Source organism: Mustela nigripes, chromosome 3, assembly GCF_022355385.1.
Source record: "Mustela nigripes isolate SB6536 chromosome 3, MUSNIG.SB6536, whole genome shotgun sequence".
In the NCBI taxonomy this organism is placed as follows: Eukaryota; Metazoa; Chordata; class Mammalia; order Carnivora; family Mustelidae; genus Mustela; species Mustela nigripes.
This window is the reverse complement of record NC_081559.1, coordinates 73,725,043-73,740,710: the sequence shown is the minus strand read 5'-3', so window position 1 is coordinate 73,740,710 and position 15,668 is coordinate 73,725,043. Positions and strand designations below refer to the sequence as shown.

Sequence of the window (15,668 nt, the reverse complement as noted above, 5' to 3'; positions counted from 1 at the left end):
TTTTTAAAGATTTTATTCATTTATTTGACAGAGAGAGATGATAAGCAGGCAGAGAGAGAGGCAGGCACAGAGAGTGGAGGAAGCAGGCTCCCTGCCGAGCAGAGAGCCGATGCAGGGCTCGATCCCAGGACCCTGAGATCATGACCCAAGTTGAAGGCAGCGGCTTAACCCACTGAGCCACCCAGGCGCCCCCTCCTTTTTTTTTTTTTTTTTTTAAGATTTTATTTATTTATTTGACAGAGAGGGAGAGATCACAAGTAGGCAGAGAGGCAGGCAGAGAGAGAGGGGGAAAGAGGCGCCACACTGAGTGGAGAGCCCGATGCGGGGCTTGATCCCAGGACCCTGAGATCAGGACTTGAGCTGAAGGCAGAGTCTCAACCCACTGATCCACCCAGGCGTCCCCTAGGTTGTTTTTATACCACCCTTAACTATAGGTCTTTCCTTTGCACCTTGCCTCAGAAAAGGTCTCTTTGCAATTTTGACACTCCATTAGCAGAAGACTGCTCTTCCTTGTTATTCAGTATTTATCAGAGGGGCATTTTCTGTTGTTCTGGTTCAGCCTCAGTCTTAGGCTGGCTTTGTGACACTGAGTCTAGGGAATAGGGCCCTCAACTCAGGTTTAGAAGGCCTATGATACCCTGGGCTCATCATATATTCTTGTCTCTAGTAGGATAGAGGGCTTTTCTTTTCCTTCCCTCTAGCTACAGTGGGACTGTTTTTGTGCTCTAAGGTCATCTGGGTTTGCTGCTTTTCCCTCAGGTCATGAAGTTTTTTATTTTCTAGAAGAGATAGAGTTGAATCTCTGCCATTCTTCAGCTTCATGCCTTTCCAGCGGTGGCTACTATTTGCATCCCCCAGGATTGTACTCTGAGAGAGGCTGTTTTGTTGAAGTTTCTGATCTTTATTATCCCAGTCTTTCTCATGATTCCCAGGAGGTCTGTGAGAAGAGCCCTCAAGTGGTGGAGTTCTTCGTGTCCATGCTTCCCAGGGGTTCTCTATTTTCACATTAGTTCACATTTGGCTTTTAACAATTCATTAAATGTTAGCTGGATTCTTTCCTGGCTTGTATCATGTCAGGTATTTTTTTTCCCAGGTAAACAAGTGCTCCAGCCCCATCTTTTCTCAAAGGCACTGGTCTATCCTTAGATTTCAAGTTAGTTGGTTGTCCTGTTGACCCTCATGGGTTCAAGAAAAGTTTTCATTTTTCACATTAACTTGCATCATTTTGATAGTGGAGATAGTGGTGTAAAGGTTGGAGCATTGTTCTTTCCAGCTTTCTACATCCTAAGCAGAAATGAGTTGCATTTCCCCCCTGCTTTTATCTTATACGCTTTAATCATTGATTAACTTGACTGGCGTATAGACTTAGTGGAAAGGTGTGCTAGCATTGTAGGGGAAAGCAGTCTGGGCTGCTGGGTTCCATTAGGAAAGGTGTTACCCTGATAGTTGAATGGGAAACTGCATCCGAAAGAGGAGAAACAAAAGTATAGTGAGGGAAGAGGGTTAAGTAAAGTTTGAATGTTGCCATGGTGAGTGAGTACTTTTGACTGGTGGGAGGTGTGCTGTTCATGCCAAGGGCACACAGGAAATGTTGCTCTGGGATGATACAAAGTGAGCAGAAGCAAGTGGTGTAGAAACTAAAGCTGCGAACACTCAGTAGGAGAAAAGATCCCTTTTATGAAGAGCCCATCACATCCTGCTTAAGCATAGGCATCTGCTCAGAAATGCTTTGCTTTGTTGGTCTCATGATATATAAGAATTCACAGTGGCTAAACACCTTGCATCTTAGAGGGTAAAATAGAAGACACATTTCCTGTCTGCTTGGATCTAATGTTATAGATTGCTGTTTAAAACTCAACTATGAAGTTTCTCATTATCTCCATATTGTTTTCTTTTAGACTCTGAAGATTCAGCTAGAGTATCTTCCCAAGTAAATAAGCACTAGGCACTTATTAAAAAGCCTGTAATATCCCTAATGAGATGAGAGTAAGTCATTTCAAATGCTGGCTAATGCACTGACAAACATATTTGACTTTATGGTACAGTTCAACACAGCCATTTTTGATACTTAGAGCTATATATAATTAAATTCAGTGTAGATGTTTGTTTAATTAAAAATTATTTTCCTTGGTGTTATTTGGATCATTTGGGCTGTTGTAATTAAGCTTGTGTTTTTGTTTATATTCTAAATATTTTTATTTTTTATTTTATTTTATTTATTCATTTGACAGAGGGAGAGGTGAGAGAGAGCACAAATTGGGGAGAAGGGGCAAAGGGAGAGGGAGCAGCAGACTGAGTAGGAAGCCTAACACAGGGCTCCATCTCAGGACCCCGGAATCATGACCTGAGCTGAAGGCAGACACTTAATTGACTGAGCCACCTGGGCACGCCTGTATTCTAAGTATTTTTAAAGTATAACTTTGGTATAAATACTGCTGTTCCTAGAAGCAAGAGTATGTTTTACTTCATAGAATTATCCATAAGAAGGATTTATTACCAGGTGTTGACAGCATTGATCAAATAAACACATAGTAGTTGTTTTAATGACACCTTGTTCTTCCCACATGATTTCACATTTCCTTCCTCGTCATCTTTTCTTATTTTTCTTCTAGATGACTTTCTTCCTCCTCACTTCTCTGTTGTTTTTCATTAGCGATTGGATATTCTTCTCTTGTTGCTCACCTAAATATTTCCTTATGTCTTATCTCTGAAATAGTTATCTACCTGTCCACTTTCCCTTTTAGTAATTCAGAGATTCATGTACTTTTATCTTAAGCAGCATTATACCTGGTGACTCTGAAAGCTTTTGTTGCTTAGATGATAGTATCTGTAGTCTATCAAATGACAAGATAAAATTGAAGTAGTACTGGTATTAATCTTATCCTCAAATTGGGAGACTAATAATCAAAAGGATCTCTACCCTATTCTGTATTGTCATTCATGAGAGTGAAAGTGTAATTTATTGGCAGTGATAATCAGCCACCATTCTAAATTGTTTTCTTCTCTCTTGTTAATACTGCATCTGATTCTGGTTTTTGTTTTTTATTTTTTGTTTTGTTGTTTTTGTTTTTGTTTTTTGAGGCCAGTGTGTATAGAAAGTGACAAATGCTCTTCATTGCACAAAATAGGTCATATATAAAAGAGAATGGCCCAAATTAAATGTATAGGATGACACCTTATTAGAATCCTCTACGGAGCTTAAAGAGCCTGTAGAGCTCACATCACAGATAGTTTAATGCGGGTGCCTTCTTTGGCAGTTTGGGGAAATAAGCCTGGAGTGAGTTCCTTTAGGTTGACTTCTTATAAGGCCAGTGAATTTGTGGCAGAGCTAGGGTACAAACCTGGAGTGATTGGCTCCTAGTGCCTAGTATCCTTTCAGTTATATTGGTGCTTAACCTAAGACAGTTATTTGGAAATCATTTGGCATATTCTAGTAAAAACTTTGTCCCTCTGTTCTATTATATCAAAGGGACAACAACATTTAGATTTAGAGTATTTTTTACTAAGGCTGTAGAAATAAACCAGAAAACTTTAATCTATTTCTTTTTGTGAAAGCATTGCACAACTCTCTCTGGAATACTGCAGGAAATAAAAGCTCATTTCTTTTGTAGAAACATATCTTAGTTTATCCTATTCTCAGCAGTAGAACACGTAACTTCTACTAAATAATACTTCTAATAAATAAATTTAACTCATATTAAGTAAAAAATGTTGAACAAATGAATGACACATGACTAAAAATTAAATTATAAGGGACATGATAGATTTTTCAGGAGATATTATTTCAGTGTTTAAATAAACCACTGTGCCAAATAGGGCACACTAGAAGAGCAGAGAGATCATTCATTATATTTTATATTTGTTACATTTTCTATTCAGTTGTCTTTTCAGGAGAGAGCATTGTGGGGGGGTATCTTTCAGATGTGAATTGGTGCTCAATTTAGCAAAGTAGTGTATTTCCTCATAAATACATGTTTCTGTTTCATTGTTGGTATATATATAGTTAATTGATTACTAGGCACTTCCTAGAAAGGAAAAGCCCCCTTCGTAGGAGGTGACTGTGTGGAAGTATCTGCCTAGATCCGAGAATGGCTTGCTGGCCGATGAGATTGTTCCTGCGGCCTTATTACACTTCCAGTGACAGTTTAACATCATGCCGGTCTCTAAGAGCTAGTCTAAATAAGGCTTTTTGGAACAAAAGGATAAAGCTGTCTATGACAAGTTTTTCAATAAAAGAGTAATATTTTTCTGTGTTCTTTTTATTCTAAGATGTTTATTTTATTTAAAAAGTTAAGATATTTATTTTAAATTAGCTCTTATTGTTACCTAAACAGGAAAACAATGAAATTGAGATATGCTAAACTCATAAAAGAGAGATTACATTAATTGCCATTTAGGCATAATATAGTTTGCTGTTTCTAAACTAGTCAAAAATGTAATTTGAAGTTCTTTATCTTTTCTTTCACTTTTTAAATGGGGAAAAAAGGCATATAAACTCCCTCAGTTTTTCTCTTACCACCATCTCTAGATTTTTCTTTGTTCTCACTGTAACCTCCCTGAAAGCTGCCTCAGAGAAGTTACATTTTTTTTTTAAAGATTTTATTTATTTATTTGACAGAGAGGGACACAGCGAGAGAGTAAACATGAAGCAAGGGGAGTGGGAAAGGGAGAAGTAGTCTTCCCGCTGAACAGAGTGCCCATTGTGGGGCTCTACCCCAGGGTCCTGGGATCATGACTTGAGCCAAAGGCAATTACTTAATGACTGAGCCACCCCGGTGCTCTGAGAATTTACTTTCTTCAGTTGCACGAGATTTCCTTGTGCTCCTGCTGTTAGTAGGTCTCTTCTCTTGGTTTTTTCTTGAGTCTTTCTGTTTTCAGGTTTTTTTTTTTTTTTAAGTTTTTATTTATTTATTTGACAGAGAGAGAGAGAGAGAGAGAGAGAGAAAGAGAGCGAGCGCACAAGCAGTGAGGATGGTAGGCAGAGGGGAGGGAGAAGTAGGTTCCTTGCAGAGCAGGGGAAGCCAGATATGGGACTCAGACCCAGCGCTCTGGGATCATGACCTGGGCTGAAGGCACTGGCTTAACCAACTGAGCCACCCAGCTGCCCTGTTTTCAGGTTTTTAACACAGTATTTGGTATATATTCTTTTTTTAAAAGATTTTATTTATTTATTTATTTATTTATTTGTCAGAAAGAGAGAGAGAAAGCACACAAGTAGGCAGAGAGGCAGGCAGAGGCAGAGAGAGAGGCAGGCTCCCTGCTGAGCAAGGAGCCTGATGCAGGGCTGGATTCCAGGACCCTGGGATCATGATCTGAGCCAAAGGCAGCGGCTTAACCCACTGAGCCACCCAGGCATCCCTTGGTATATATTCTTTAAAAATGTATGTATATATAGAAAACAAAACTAAAACACTTGGATACCCACGATCCAGCCCAAGAACCTAGCTATCAGTGTCTTGAAATAAAGGTATTGATTTGTATTTATCCATGTTTTGTTCATTTTCTCATTCTGTGTGTTTGTGTGTGTACATATTAAAAACTTAAACGGGAAGGACAAAATCTTCAGAAGAAAATAGGGAGTGTTTATCTTTTATTATTTTACATTTATATCTGTAGAGTTGCCATTTAAAGATACTATTTATTATTAAACACGTTGTTTCACTTGCACATTTTGGGGGTGGGTATTAAACTTTCCATGTATCATTTTGCATTGACACTACCATTTGAATTTCCTTTTCTCACACATATATTTTCTTATGTATTCTTGTATATCCTCATTGAAATTTTATTTAGCACACAATGATCTCTTAGGTCATTCTATAATTTGTACTTAAAAAATTTTGGTATTTTAAAGTTTAGCATTAAAGGTTATCAAGTTAATATGTAAATTTCAAATTTATGAATTCTCTGAACTTCTCCTTGCTTTTTAGTTCTGATTTTCAAATTAAATATTAATATATATTATCCTGAGTTTTACTTTACTATTACAGGACATGTTTTGTTAATACATAATAAAAAATTGTTATAGAAACTTTAATGTGTATAATTTTTTGATTGCAGATTTATCATGATTTGTGTTTATCTTCTTATTGTAATTAGCTAATTTTAAGGCCCTATGCAAGCTTTTTTGCTGAATACAGTGTATCAAAATAACTGATTTTTATTATCAAGAAGTTATTAATATTGATAAAATTTTGAAAATATTTCATCTCAGCTGCATCTCATTTTTTAAAATGTGGAATTATATATGGGTTATAATAACTTATTCTTAGCAGATACCCATAATTTTTTAATTGATTTTAAATGCTTCTACTAATGTATTAAATATTGTATTAATCAAATACATGATAATATCATCATTTTGGAAACAGTATTGCATATTTTAACCTGATTTTACATCCGTATTGCTTTCATTGCCATTAACACTGGCTTGCTAAATCGTTCTTTTCTTTTTACTTCTATAGGTTATTTTAGTGTCTGCCAATAAATTGACTCGTTACATAGAACCGTGCCAGTTAACAGAAGATTTTGGCGGGAGTCTCACCTATGATCACATGGACTGGTTAAATAAGAGACTGGTTGGTATATTATAGTGAGATTGTTATTACATACAAATAGACATATTTTGGTGACTTTATCATTTTAATTAAGTAGCATGTAGATTGTTCTTTGTTATAAAAATAAAATATATAGTGCATACCATTTGATAGCATAATGCTTGAAGGCAAATCGTCTATAGTCAGTCTTGTAAGTGCTTGCTTTTGTTGTTGTCATTTGTAGCAGTATTACTATCAAAATTTTGAATATTTTAGTTGAATGACAGAGTAGCACAATTTCTTGAGAGGTAATCTAATTGGTGTACCATTTTCAGAGAGGATATTTAAACATCAGTTTGACTGGAAAAGCAGTTTGACAGGTTAAGGTTTTCATTTCTGAAAATGTATCTTTGGCCATATTGAAGTCAACTCCTTTGCTTGCTATGGCATTGTTTAACAAACTACTGGGGACTAAAAGAAAAAATGTTAACTAACTCAGTTTAGATTACAGTTATTCTTTGAATGACATGGGAATTGGTGGTCCTAACCCTCTCCAGAGTTGAAAATCTGCGTATAACTTTTGACTTCCCAAAAACATGGTCAAGGGTCAACTGTATAAGGTTAATTTTATTGAAGAATAATAAACTGGGATATTTCAGAATGGATAACTTGATTTTGATCATATTTGGACAGTTACATAAAACAAATGAGTGTCCCCTTTATTATAAACAGACTTGCCCAAATCCGTTTTTAGAAATATTTTAAGAAACCATGTTAAAAGTTATAGCTAATTTATTTTTATGCTACATGCTTATATATAAAAGTCTTCAGTATATGCAACCAGTATGGATTGGTGATAGGAAAACATAAAGAAAAGTTCTGTATCTGGAATTAGAATATTAATAATGGCCCAAAGCATGTTCATGTAGTTAAAACTGTTACTAGTGCAGATGTTTCTTCACAAAACACAGGAATTTTATTCCTCCTTGTCTGAGGAATAAAAATAATTTCTTTAGGGGCTCCTGGGCAGCTCAGTGGGTTAAAGCCTCTGCTTTCTCATGAACCATGGTTCTGGGATGGAGCCCCATATCAGCTCTCTGCTCAGCAGGGAGCCTGTTTCCTTCTCTCTCTCTCTCTCTCTCTCAGGGAGCCTGTTTCCTCTCTCTCTCTCTCTCTCTCTCTGCCTACTTGTGATCTCTGTCAAATAAGTAAATAAAATCTTTATAAATATTTCTTTTTTAAATTTTAAAAATTTCTTACATTGAAACTATTCATTGTTCTAGAAGGGGGATTTTGTTTTCTCTTTTTTAAGTTGTGCAGTGGTTGTTGAATTGTACGAAGTGGCATCAGGAGAGGAAAAGGGAATTCTGCCTGCCTAATTCTATTCCTCTTAACTGAAAATCCTTATGTAAATAACTTTCAAGATTATTTTTAATATGTTAACAAAATCTTATTGTAGGTTTTTGAGAAGTTTACAAAAGAATCTACATCATTATTAGATGAACTTGCTTTGATTAACAATGGAAGTGATAAAGGAAATCAGCAAGAGAAAGAAAGGTAGGTGGCTGGTGTCTTGCAATTATACCTTTGCAAGGCTGTGATTAACCTGAAGAAGAATCTCTCTATTAATGCAAGCTAAAAGAGGTAAGATGTAGCAATTCTCCAGTCAAAATTGACATACAAAAGTTGTATTAAATTTATTAATTCATGAGAATTTGCTTTATATGTAAAATTTCTTGATTTGAATCAGAGTTTCTCTATAAAGGCTTTTTGATGTATAAAAATGTATTTACCTTAAAAATTCATCTGCAAGAACATGTTCTCAAAGTGAAACCATTTTCTTTTTAGAGTTCTACTTTGCTTATAAAGGAAAAGGTTGTGGCTTGAAGTAAAATTATTATAACCTTATTTAAATACCTCTTAAATGCCTACCTTCTAGAACTCCTAGGTCCTTATAAAATATGTGATATTTATGAATTCAGTTTGGAGAATTTAGTGTTTTTGACTCTGGATGAAGTAATTGTTCAGCTGCATTATCTAAATATAACTATCTAGATTTATCATTTTAACAGATTTCCAGGCTTAACAATTTTCATTTTTCTGTTGATAAGCCAAATCCTTCTCCTGAGGTTAAAAGCTTTTTAGAAGCAAATTAATTCTTTCTGGTCTCTCTTACTAGAACAATAATTTTTCATTAGGAAATTGGAAAGGATCAACATTCATCCTTGTCTATGTCTTTTGAATCTGATCTTAAGAATGTAATGAAACCTTGATAATATTATTATTATTCCTTGAATACAAATTTAGTCAACATACCAGTTAACTGAGATAATAAGGGAAGTGGGATGTGAGAAGGTCAGAGTTTAACACCCAGTCTTGATTAAAACAAAGTGAAAATGTGAGAACAAATGGTTTGAATGGAAATCTAGTTAAAGTTACAGGAAGCATTTAGGAACATTATTGTCCTGTAGATATCATATAAAAATATAAAATGCAAAATTTTGACATACACATAAATGTGTGTATATAGATAACCCATACACTCCATGCTATGGCTTAGGAATTGAAAACATTGCATAAGTTGGTTGACAAAAATTAGCCAAACTTCTTGCTTTCTGAGTAGCCCAGCAGAGTAAGTTTGATGCTTCTTAAAGTCATTTTCCTTAGGAAAGATGTCCTAAGAGGGTCCCTGTAGAAAACAAGTTCATGGTCATAGCTTAATGCTGTTTACCATATTCCCTCTCTGAGAATGACTGTGAACATTTATAGATTACAGGTCCTGAGAAAGCATTGCAGTAAAGAAACCTGTTTCGTGTACTTACATGCCAGTGGGACCCCCTTTTCTCCATCTAATAATATCTTGTTCAGTGTTTTGGGAAACACTTTGGGAAGTGCTAGTTTGCATGACTACATGAAATATCAAATAAAATCTTGTATTTCCAGTTCCTCCCTAGGGAATTCAAGTGTTACTACTTAGTCTTTTTTAAATCTCGATAATAAAGTCCCTCTACTAAATCACAGATAATGCAGTCCCTCCACTTGAAATTTTCATCACCTTTTTAATGTTATTACTCCAGAAATGTCCAGGCTACACAAGAGGCAAGGGCCCAGATTAATTGACAAAAGTGGAAGATTTAGAGCAGGACCTGTCATTTACAGCATCAAGGTCCTAGGGTTTGATTTACTGTGTACCCTATCTTTCCTTCATCTTCTACTTCCTATATGTGTTTAAAAAAATACAGAGCATGGTCCAACTGCAAATTAAGCACAATTAATACAGGGAAGAGAGTACAACTGCGTGGGGATACACATGCACATGAATATCAGAGACTCCTTTTAGCTCTCAAACGTTGCTGTAGATAAGTAAATGCTTAATTGGAAGATGGCTTCATGCATTTTTAATGTTCACATTTCTGGGTTGCTATATAGTTACACATTTCATTTTGGAATAAAGATGCAGTGGGAAAATACTAAAATGCATTCCTTTGATGTATTTGAAATAATACCATAATAATAATAAACTTTTTTTCAAGTAGTATATTCTATGATTTATCACACAGTTTTTTGGGTTTTTTTTTTTTGGCTACTAATATTTAATTATCTCTAATTGGTTTCTTAATGCTTAAGAGCATTAGCCTGGTAGAATAGTATACTTCAGATTTCCACACCATATGCTCCTGTTTGATATGCATACATAAATGATTTTCTTTGGTCATATAGATAAAGTTTTTAAAAGTTATTCTTGTGTTTGCCAGGTCTGTGGATTTAAACTTTCTTCCATCAGTTGATCCTGAAACAGTTCTCCAGACAGGTAAGATAAAAAATGTGTTTATTGGTGATAGTCAAATCCAATAAACCAATCATATATTGATTGATTCATGAAATAAACATTGATTAAGCATATATTATGTGAAAAAACTCAAGGGGAATTTAAAAACTGGCCTTTGGTTTAACCTAACGGTGTGTTAATATACTTTACAATATTTTTAGAAAGTATTAATAATGACAAATTGTTAAATGATTTCTCCCTTGAAATATTTGTATTTGTTTCCTTGTCTATGAAATGGAGAGAAGTTTCAATTTCATTGGATTGCTATGAGGATTATTGAATACTCCTTGGGTTCTAAGATTGTATTTTTATATTCCATTCTCCTTAATAACCTCTCTCTCTTTTTTTTTTAAGATTTTATTTATTTATTTGACAGAGAGAGAGACCTCACAAGTAGGCAGGGAGGCAGGCAGAGAGAGGGGGAAGCAGGCTCCCTGGGATCATAACCTGAGCCAAAGGCAGAGACTTTAACCCACTGAGCCACCCAGGCGCCCCCTTAATGACCTCTTGATGTAGTTAGTATCAGATAGTAGATATAAGCTCAGGTATATTAGAGATAATGAAAAAACTTGCTCATGATGGAGTAATTATTAAAACTGTCACCATACTACTAAAAACAGGTACTATTATCATCCTAAGTTTAAGATGGGGAAACTGAGGCAAAAAAAAGCTCAGTAACTTATGCAAGTTACACAACTGGTAATGCTAGAGTTGGGACTTGAACCAAGGCAGTTTGGTTTCAAAGTATGGTCTCTGAAATCATTATATGGTGCTGCTTCTCGATGGAAATGTTTCTATATGGAAAACATTAAGAGTAATAACAATTGTAAAGGAAAAAAATAAATGACTTCTGATCTTAATGGCTTTATATGTGTGTGTGTGTGTGTGTGTATGAAAAATGTATGTGAATATATATAGAGACTTTGTTTAAAAGTCTTTAAAACAGTTGTTTTTCTAATTATAACATGTAATGAAGAGTAAAGAAAGTAATTCTGAATATTTTCATTGTGTTGATACCATTGAGGCAAGTGTTTTCAGTATGATACTGATCTTCCTTAGAGAATAAGGAAATAATTGTAATCTATGAATTCCTACATGTTGAGCAGGTACAGTAGACTGTCAGTAAAAATATGGCTTGGTTTAGGTTTAAATTTTAATTCCACTGTTATATTTAATGTTTTGAAAGCTACTGAAGCCCTTGAATTAAGAAGCTTTTTCAATTTGTATTTTGAAATTAGCTTTATATGCCACTAAGATCTTTTTTTAGATGCTTTTGACTCTTAGAGTAGGGATAAAAAGAGAATATACAAATGGAGAGTTTTAGAACAATTTGGGGTATTTCTTAGAAATTGGTAATACCTTCAAATCATGATAAAAATTCTGTTTCTAAGTATTGAAAGCCATTTAAATATAGGATATTTTTCTGAATAAAGATGAAGAGAATTTAAGTATTTGCATTTATTTTTGGTCCTTAAGTAATAATTGGAATAGTATTATCCTGAAAAAACAGTTTGCGATTTATTCACTTTTAAAATTCCAATTTTGATGTTGGATATTCTGCAATTTTAATTTCTCATGCATGAATGGATTTTTACATGAATATGATATAATTGGATAACATTGAATGAATTTTTTATACTAGTGTAGTCCCTCATGATTCACAGTTAATATGTTGTAGAGATTCCTTAAATAGAAACTATTTAAATTTTATTTTGTACCAGTAATAAAGCTTTCTCCCTTTAACCATACATTTATTTGTTACACTGTCAACTTTTATTTTAGATAGTAGGACTAAAGGTATGGATTGATACTGAAATTCTACAACATATTGCTTAGTATTGATTAGTACTATCAAATAGAACATACTGGTTAGTACCATACTAGACACAAATCCCAGAATGTAATTGTGCTCTACAGGGAAAGAGAATTGGTTGACACAGTTTCCTGAATAATGAATCCACCAATAACAAGAATGTGATGACAGATAGATATAGAAAAAAAAAATGCCATATATTTACTAAATAGTGTAGCCTACATAGTATATACTTCATGATATATATGATATATAGCATATAAATATACTATGTAGTTATATACTAAAATATGCTATTTCCCATCTCTATATAAATTTAAAAATTGCATTCAGTAATTATGACCTATTTAGGCAGACGTATAGGCAGATAGATTCTAAAAATAAGGGCCTAAAATTGAGGAGACTGAGAAGTAAGAATTGTATTTTTTTAGGATATTAATTATAAGTATCTTTCATTTGTAAAGGGCATGAATTGTTGTCCGAATTACAGCAGCGTCGATTTAATGGCTCAGATGGAGGGGTCTCATGGTCTCCTATGGATGATGAACTGCTGGCCCAGCCACAGGTTATGAAATTATTAGATTCTCTGAGAGAACAATATACTCGATACCAGGAAGTTTGTAGACAACGTAGTAAGCGTACACAGTTAGAGGAGATTCAGCAGAAGGTGATGCAGGTAAGTGTCTGATTTGAATATGTTTAATTTTTAAAAAATCTAAATGTTAAGGTTTTTAAAAAAGCAATTTCTACTGTGTGACTGATTTTATATTAAGCCTTATTATACTGTGTAGAGAACCTGAATCCTATCAAAACAGACTAAAACTATTTTATGTACATTTTTACAAATAATATTTCCATTAAAACTATATTATTTCTACAATGATGACTTTGAACGTTCCTTTTACTCTATCATTATGAACTTTAAAAGTGACTAGTTGTTGGAAAATATCACCTATGATCTCTACATTCTTGCAATAAGTAACACTTTATTAATGATGATCAGGTTATCCTTAATTTCTAATGACTTGTTAGTGTTATTTTTTTTAATTTAGGCATTATGAAGAGGTTTTCTTTCCTAGCAAAATGATGACATAAAATGTAAGGAATTTTAATATTAGATTTCATTATTTTTTGATGCTGCTAGAAACCTCTAATGTATTTAATACTTCGGAATTTGTATTAGTTCCTTTGAGAGTTGATTTTTATAAAAACAGTAGGTTAAAAATACTGAAGCTCAATACTAAGACATTTCTGTAACTTAGATCACATTCTGATTTTCCTTTGTTGAATTAAGAAATAAATGTTAAATGTTTTACCTAAAAAATGAAGTGTAGAAGACATTGTGCTGGGTTTTCTATAGAATAAAGAGATAGCTTTGGTTTTTGCTAAAATTAAGCTAAGGGGATAAAATCTTAAGTGTTAAAGCTGAAGACAGAAGTGTTGTGGGCATCTCTAAGAGGGACTATTCCTCTGATTGCAGGGGATCTAGGAAGATTTAGCAGAGGAGGTAGTAGTTGAGCGTTTTCTCCAAGAATGTGTAAAGATTTCACTAGGCACCTCCTTTAAGTTTTAAAGAAGAATTGGCATTTTATGCAAGAGAAAGGATAGCATAAATAAACACCGGTGCATGAAATCCCAAGTTCTGTGGAGGAAAAAGCAAGCAGTCAGGCACCACAGGAAGTTTTTGGCCTTTGAATCACAAAGCATGGTCAGCAAGTATGATTTAAATCCCAGTTCCTCCGCGTACTTACTGTGATCATGGTCACATTATTCACCAACTTGTGCCTCAAACTCAAAAGGACTTCCTTCTTTATTAACACCCCTCTCTTCTTACCCTTCCTTCCTTCTTCCGTTAACTGAAACAAGGGTAACAAGACCTCTTTTGAAAGGTTTGTTGAAAGAATCCAGTGCTGGATTAATGGTATCTATTACATTTATTTTCATTGTACGAGGCTCTAGTCTGTAAGTCTGGTCCCATTGTTGGCAAACTTTTCCTATAAAATAGGGCCAAATAGTAAATGTTTACGCTGTGTGGACTATACAATTCTTAAAGCTATGGCTGTGAAGCCCTGCTGTTGTAGTGTGTAGACATCATATAAACAAATGTGTGCGGCTGTGCTAAAATAAAATTTTATTTGCAAACATAATGGGTAGTTAGAATTGGCCTGTAGGCAGTAGTTTGCTGACCCCTGACTAGAAAATCAAGGTGTTAGAGTAGAAGAGGCTTGAAAGGAAGAAGACAATCATGGAAGATTTTGAATTCCAGGCAAAGAGATTTAATCTTTCTTGTGATAGCCATGTGTACACTGAAGATTTCCAAGCATACATTTTCTTTGTAATATATTTATAACTTATAGATAGGATTTATAGCTTACAGATAGTATAGATAGTACAGGTAGGTAAACTTCAGCCAAGTAGCTTGAGAGTATCTTTGAAAACCATAAATACAGAATAACGTAGTGGCATACAAGTCACTGACATGATCTGGGTCCACCTTTTTCTACTACTTCCAAGTTACTTACTTTCTCAGGAAGTAAATATAATTTCTCAGTGCCCTAGCTTCCTGAGGATGACAGCAACAACAACAACAACAATAATAATACCAATTTAATAGGGCTGCTACAAAGATTAAAGAAAATAATATTTATAAAATATTTAGTACTTGGCATATAATGAATTTTCTATAAATAATACCTGACGTTTGCTCACTCGTTCAAAAAATGAATGTCTACAATAGGGTGACTTCGTGCTAGGTAGAATATAATGGTGAGTAAGAATAGATTGCATTCCCACTTTTATGGTACATGATTACATATTACACAAATAGTTGTAAAATTGCAATTGTGCCAAGTCCCAATAAGGAAAGTGGTGGGAGTAATGGTAAGAAGAAAATATCAGAGATGAATCATTTTTCTGATTTGTAAGACTTGTTGGGTGGTCTTGTTGTTCAGTTAGTAAACACTGGACAGGATTTGGGTTTAGGTATGGGTGAAAAAGGGTATAGAGAATCATAAGTTTGGTTTTAGACATGTTGGTTTTTTGTTTTTGTTTTTGTGCCATTTTGGTTTCTGGAGTAGAATTCAGTGTTTCATCTCTTACATACAACACCCATTGCTCATTATAATGAGTACCTGCCTTAATAACCATTACCCATCTAGTCCATCCCACACCCTGCTTCCCTTCATCTAGTTTGTTCTCTATGGTTAAGAGTCTCTTATGGCTTATATCCCTCTCTCCTTTCCCCTCTGCCTTCCAATGTGTTCATCTGTTTTGTTTCTTAAATTCCACATATGAGTATTTGTCTTTCTCTGACTTCTTTCACTTAGCACAATACACTCTAGTTTCATCCATGTTGTTGCAAATGGCAAGATTTCAAGATTTCATTCTTTTTGATGACTGAATAATACTCCACATATATTTTATATATATATATATATATATATATATATATATATATATATTTTATATATATACCACATCTTTTTTTTTT

At 34.3% G+C, this 15,668-nt stretch overlaps 1 protein-coding gene across 5 annotated transcripts in view; it reads left to right on the top strand.

Moving 5' to 3' along the window:
* Positions 1-15,668, top strand: part of SESTD1 (SEC14 and spectrin domain containing 1) — a 137,118-nt gene that overhangs the window by 75,589 nt on the left and 45,861 nt on the right. For all 5 annotated transcript variants that reach the window (XM_059394255.1, XM_059394253.1, XM_059394254.1 and 2 more), the window contains 4 exons: positions 6,465-6,578; positions 7,996-8,093; positions 10,292-10,347; positions 12,643-12,854. In XM_059394255.1, coding sequence (XP_059250238.1) covers positions 6,465-6,578; positions 7,996-8,093; positions 10,292-10,347; positions 12,643-12,854 — 480 coding nt within the window. The remainder of the gene's footprint in view (positions 1-6,464; positions 6,579-7,995; positions 8,094-10,291; positions 10,348-12,642; positions 12,855-15,668) is intronic.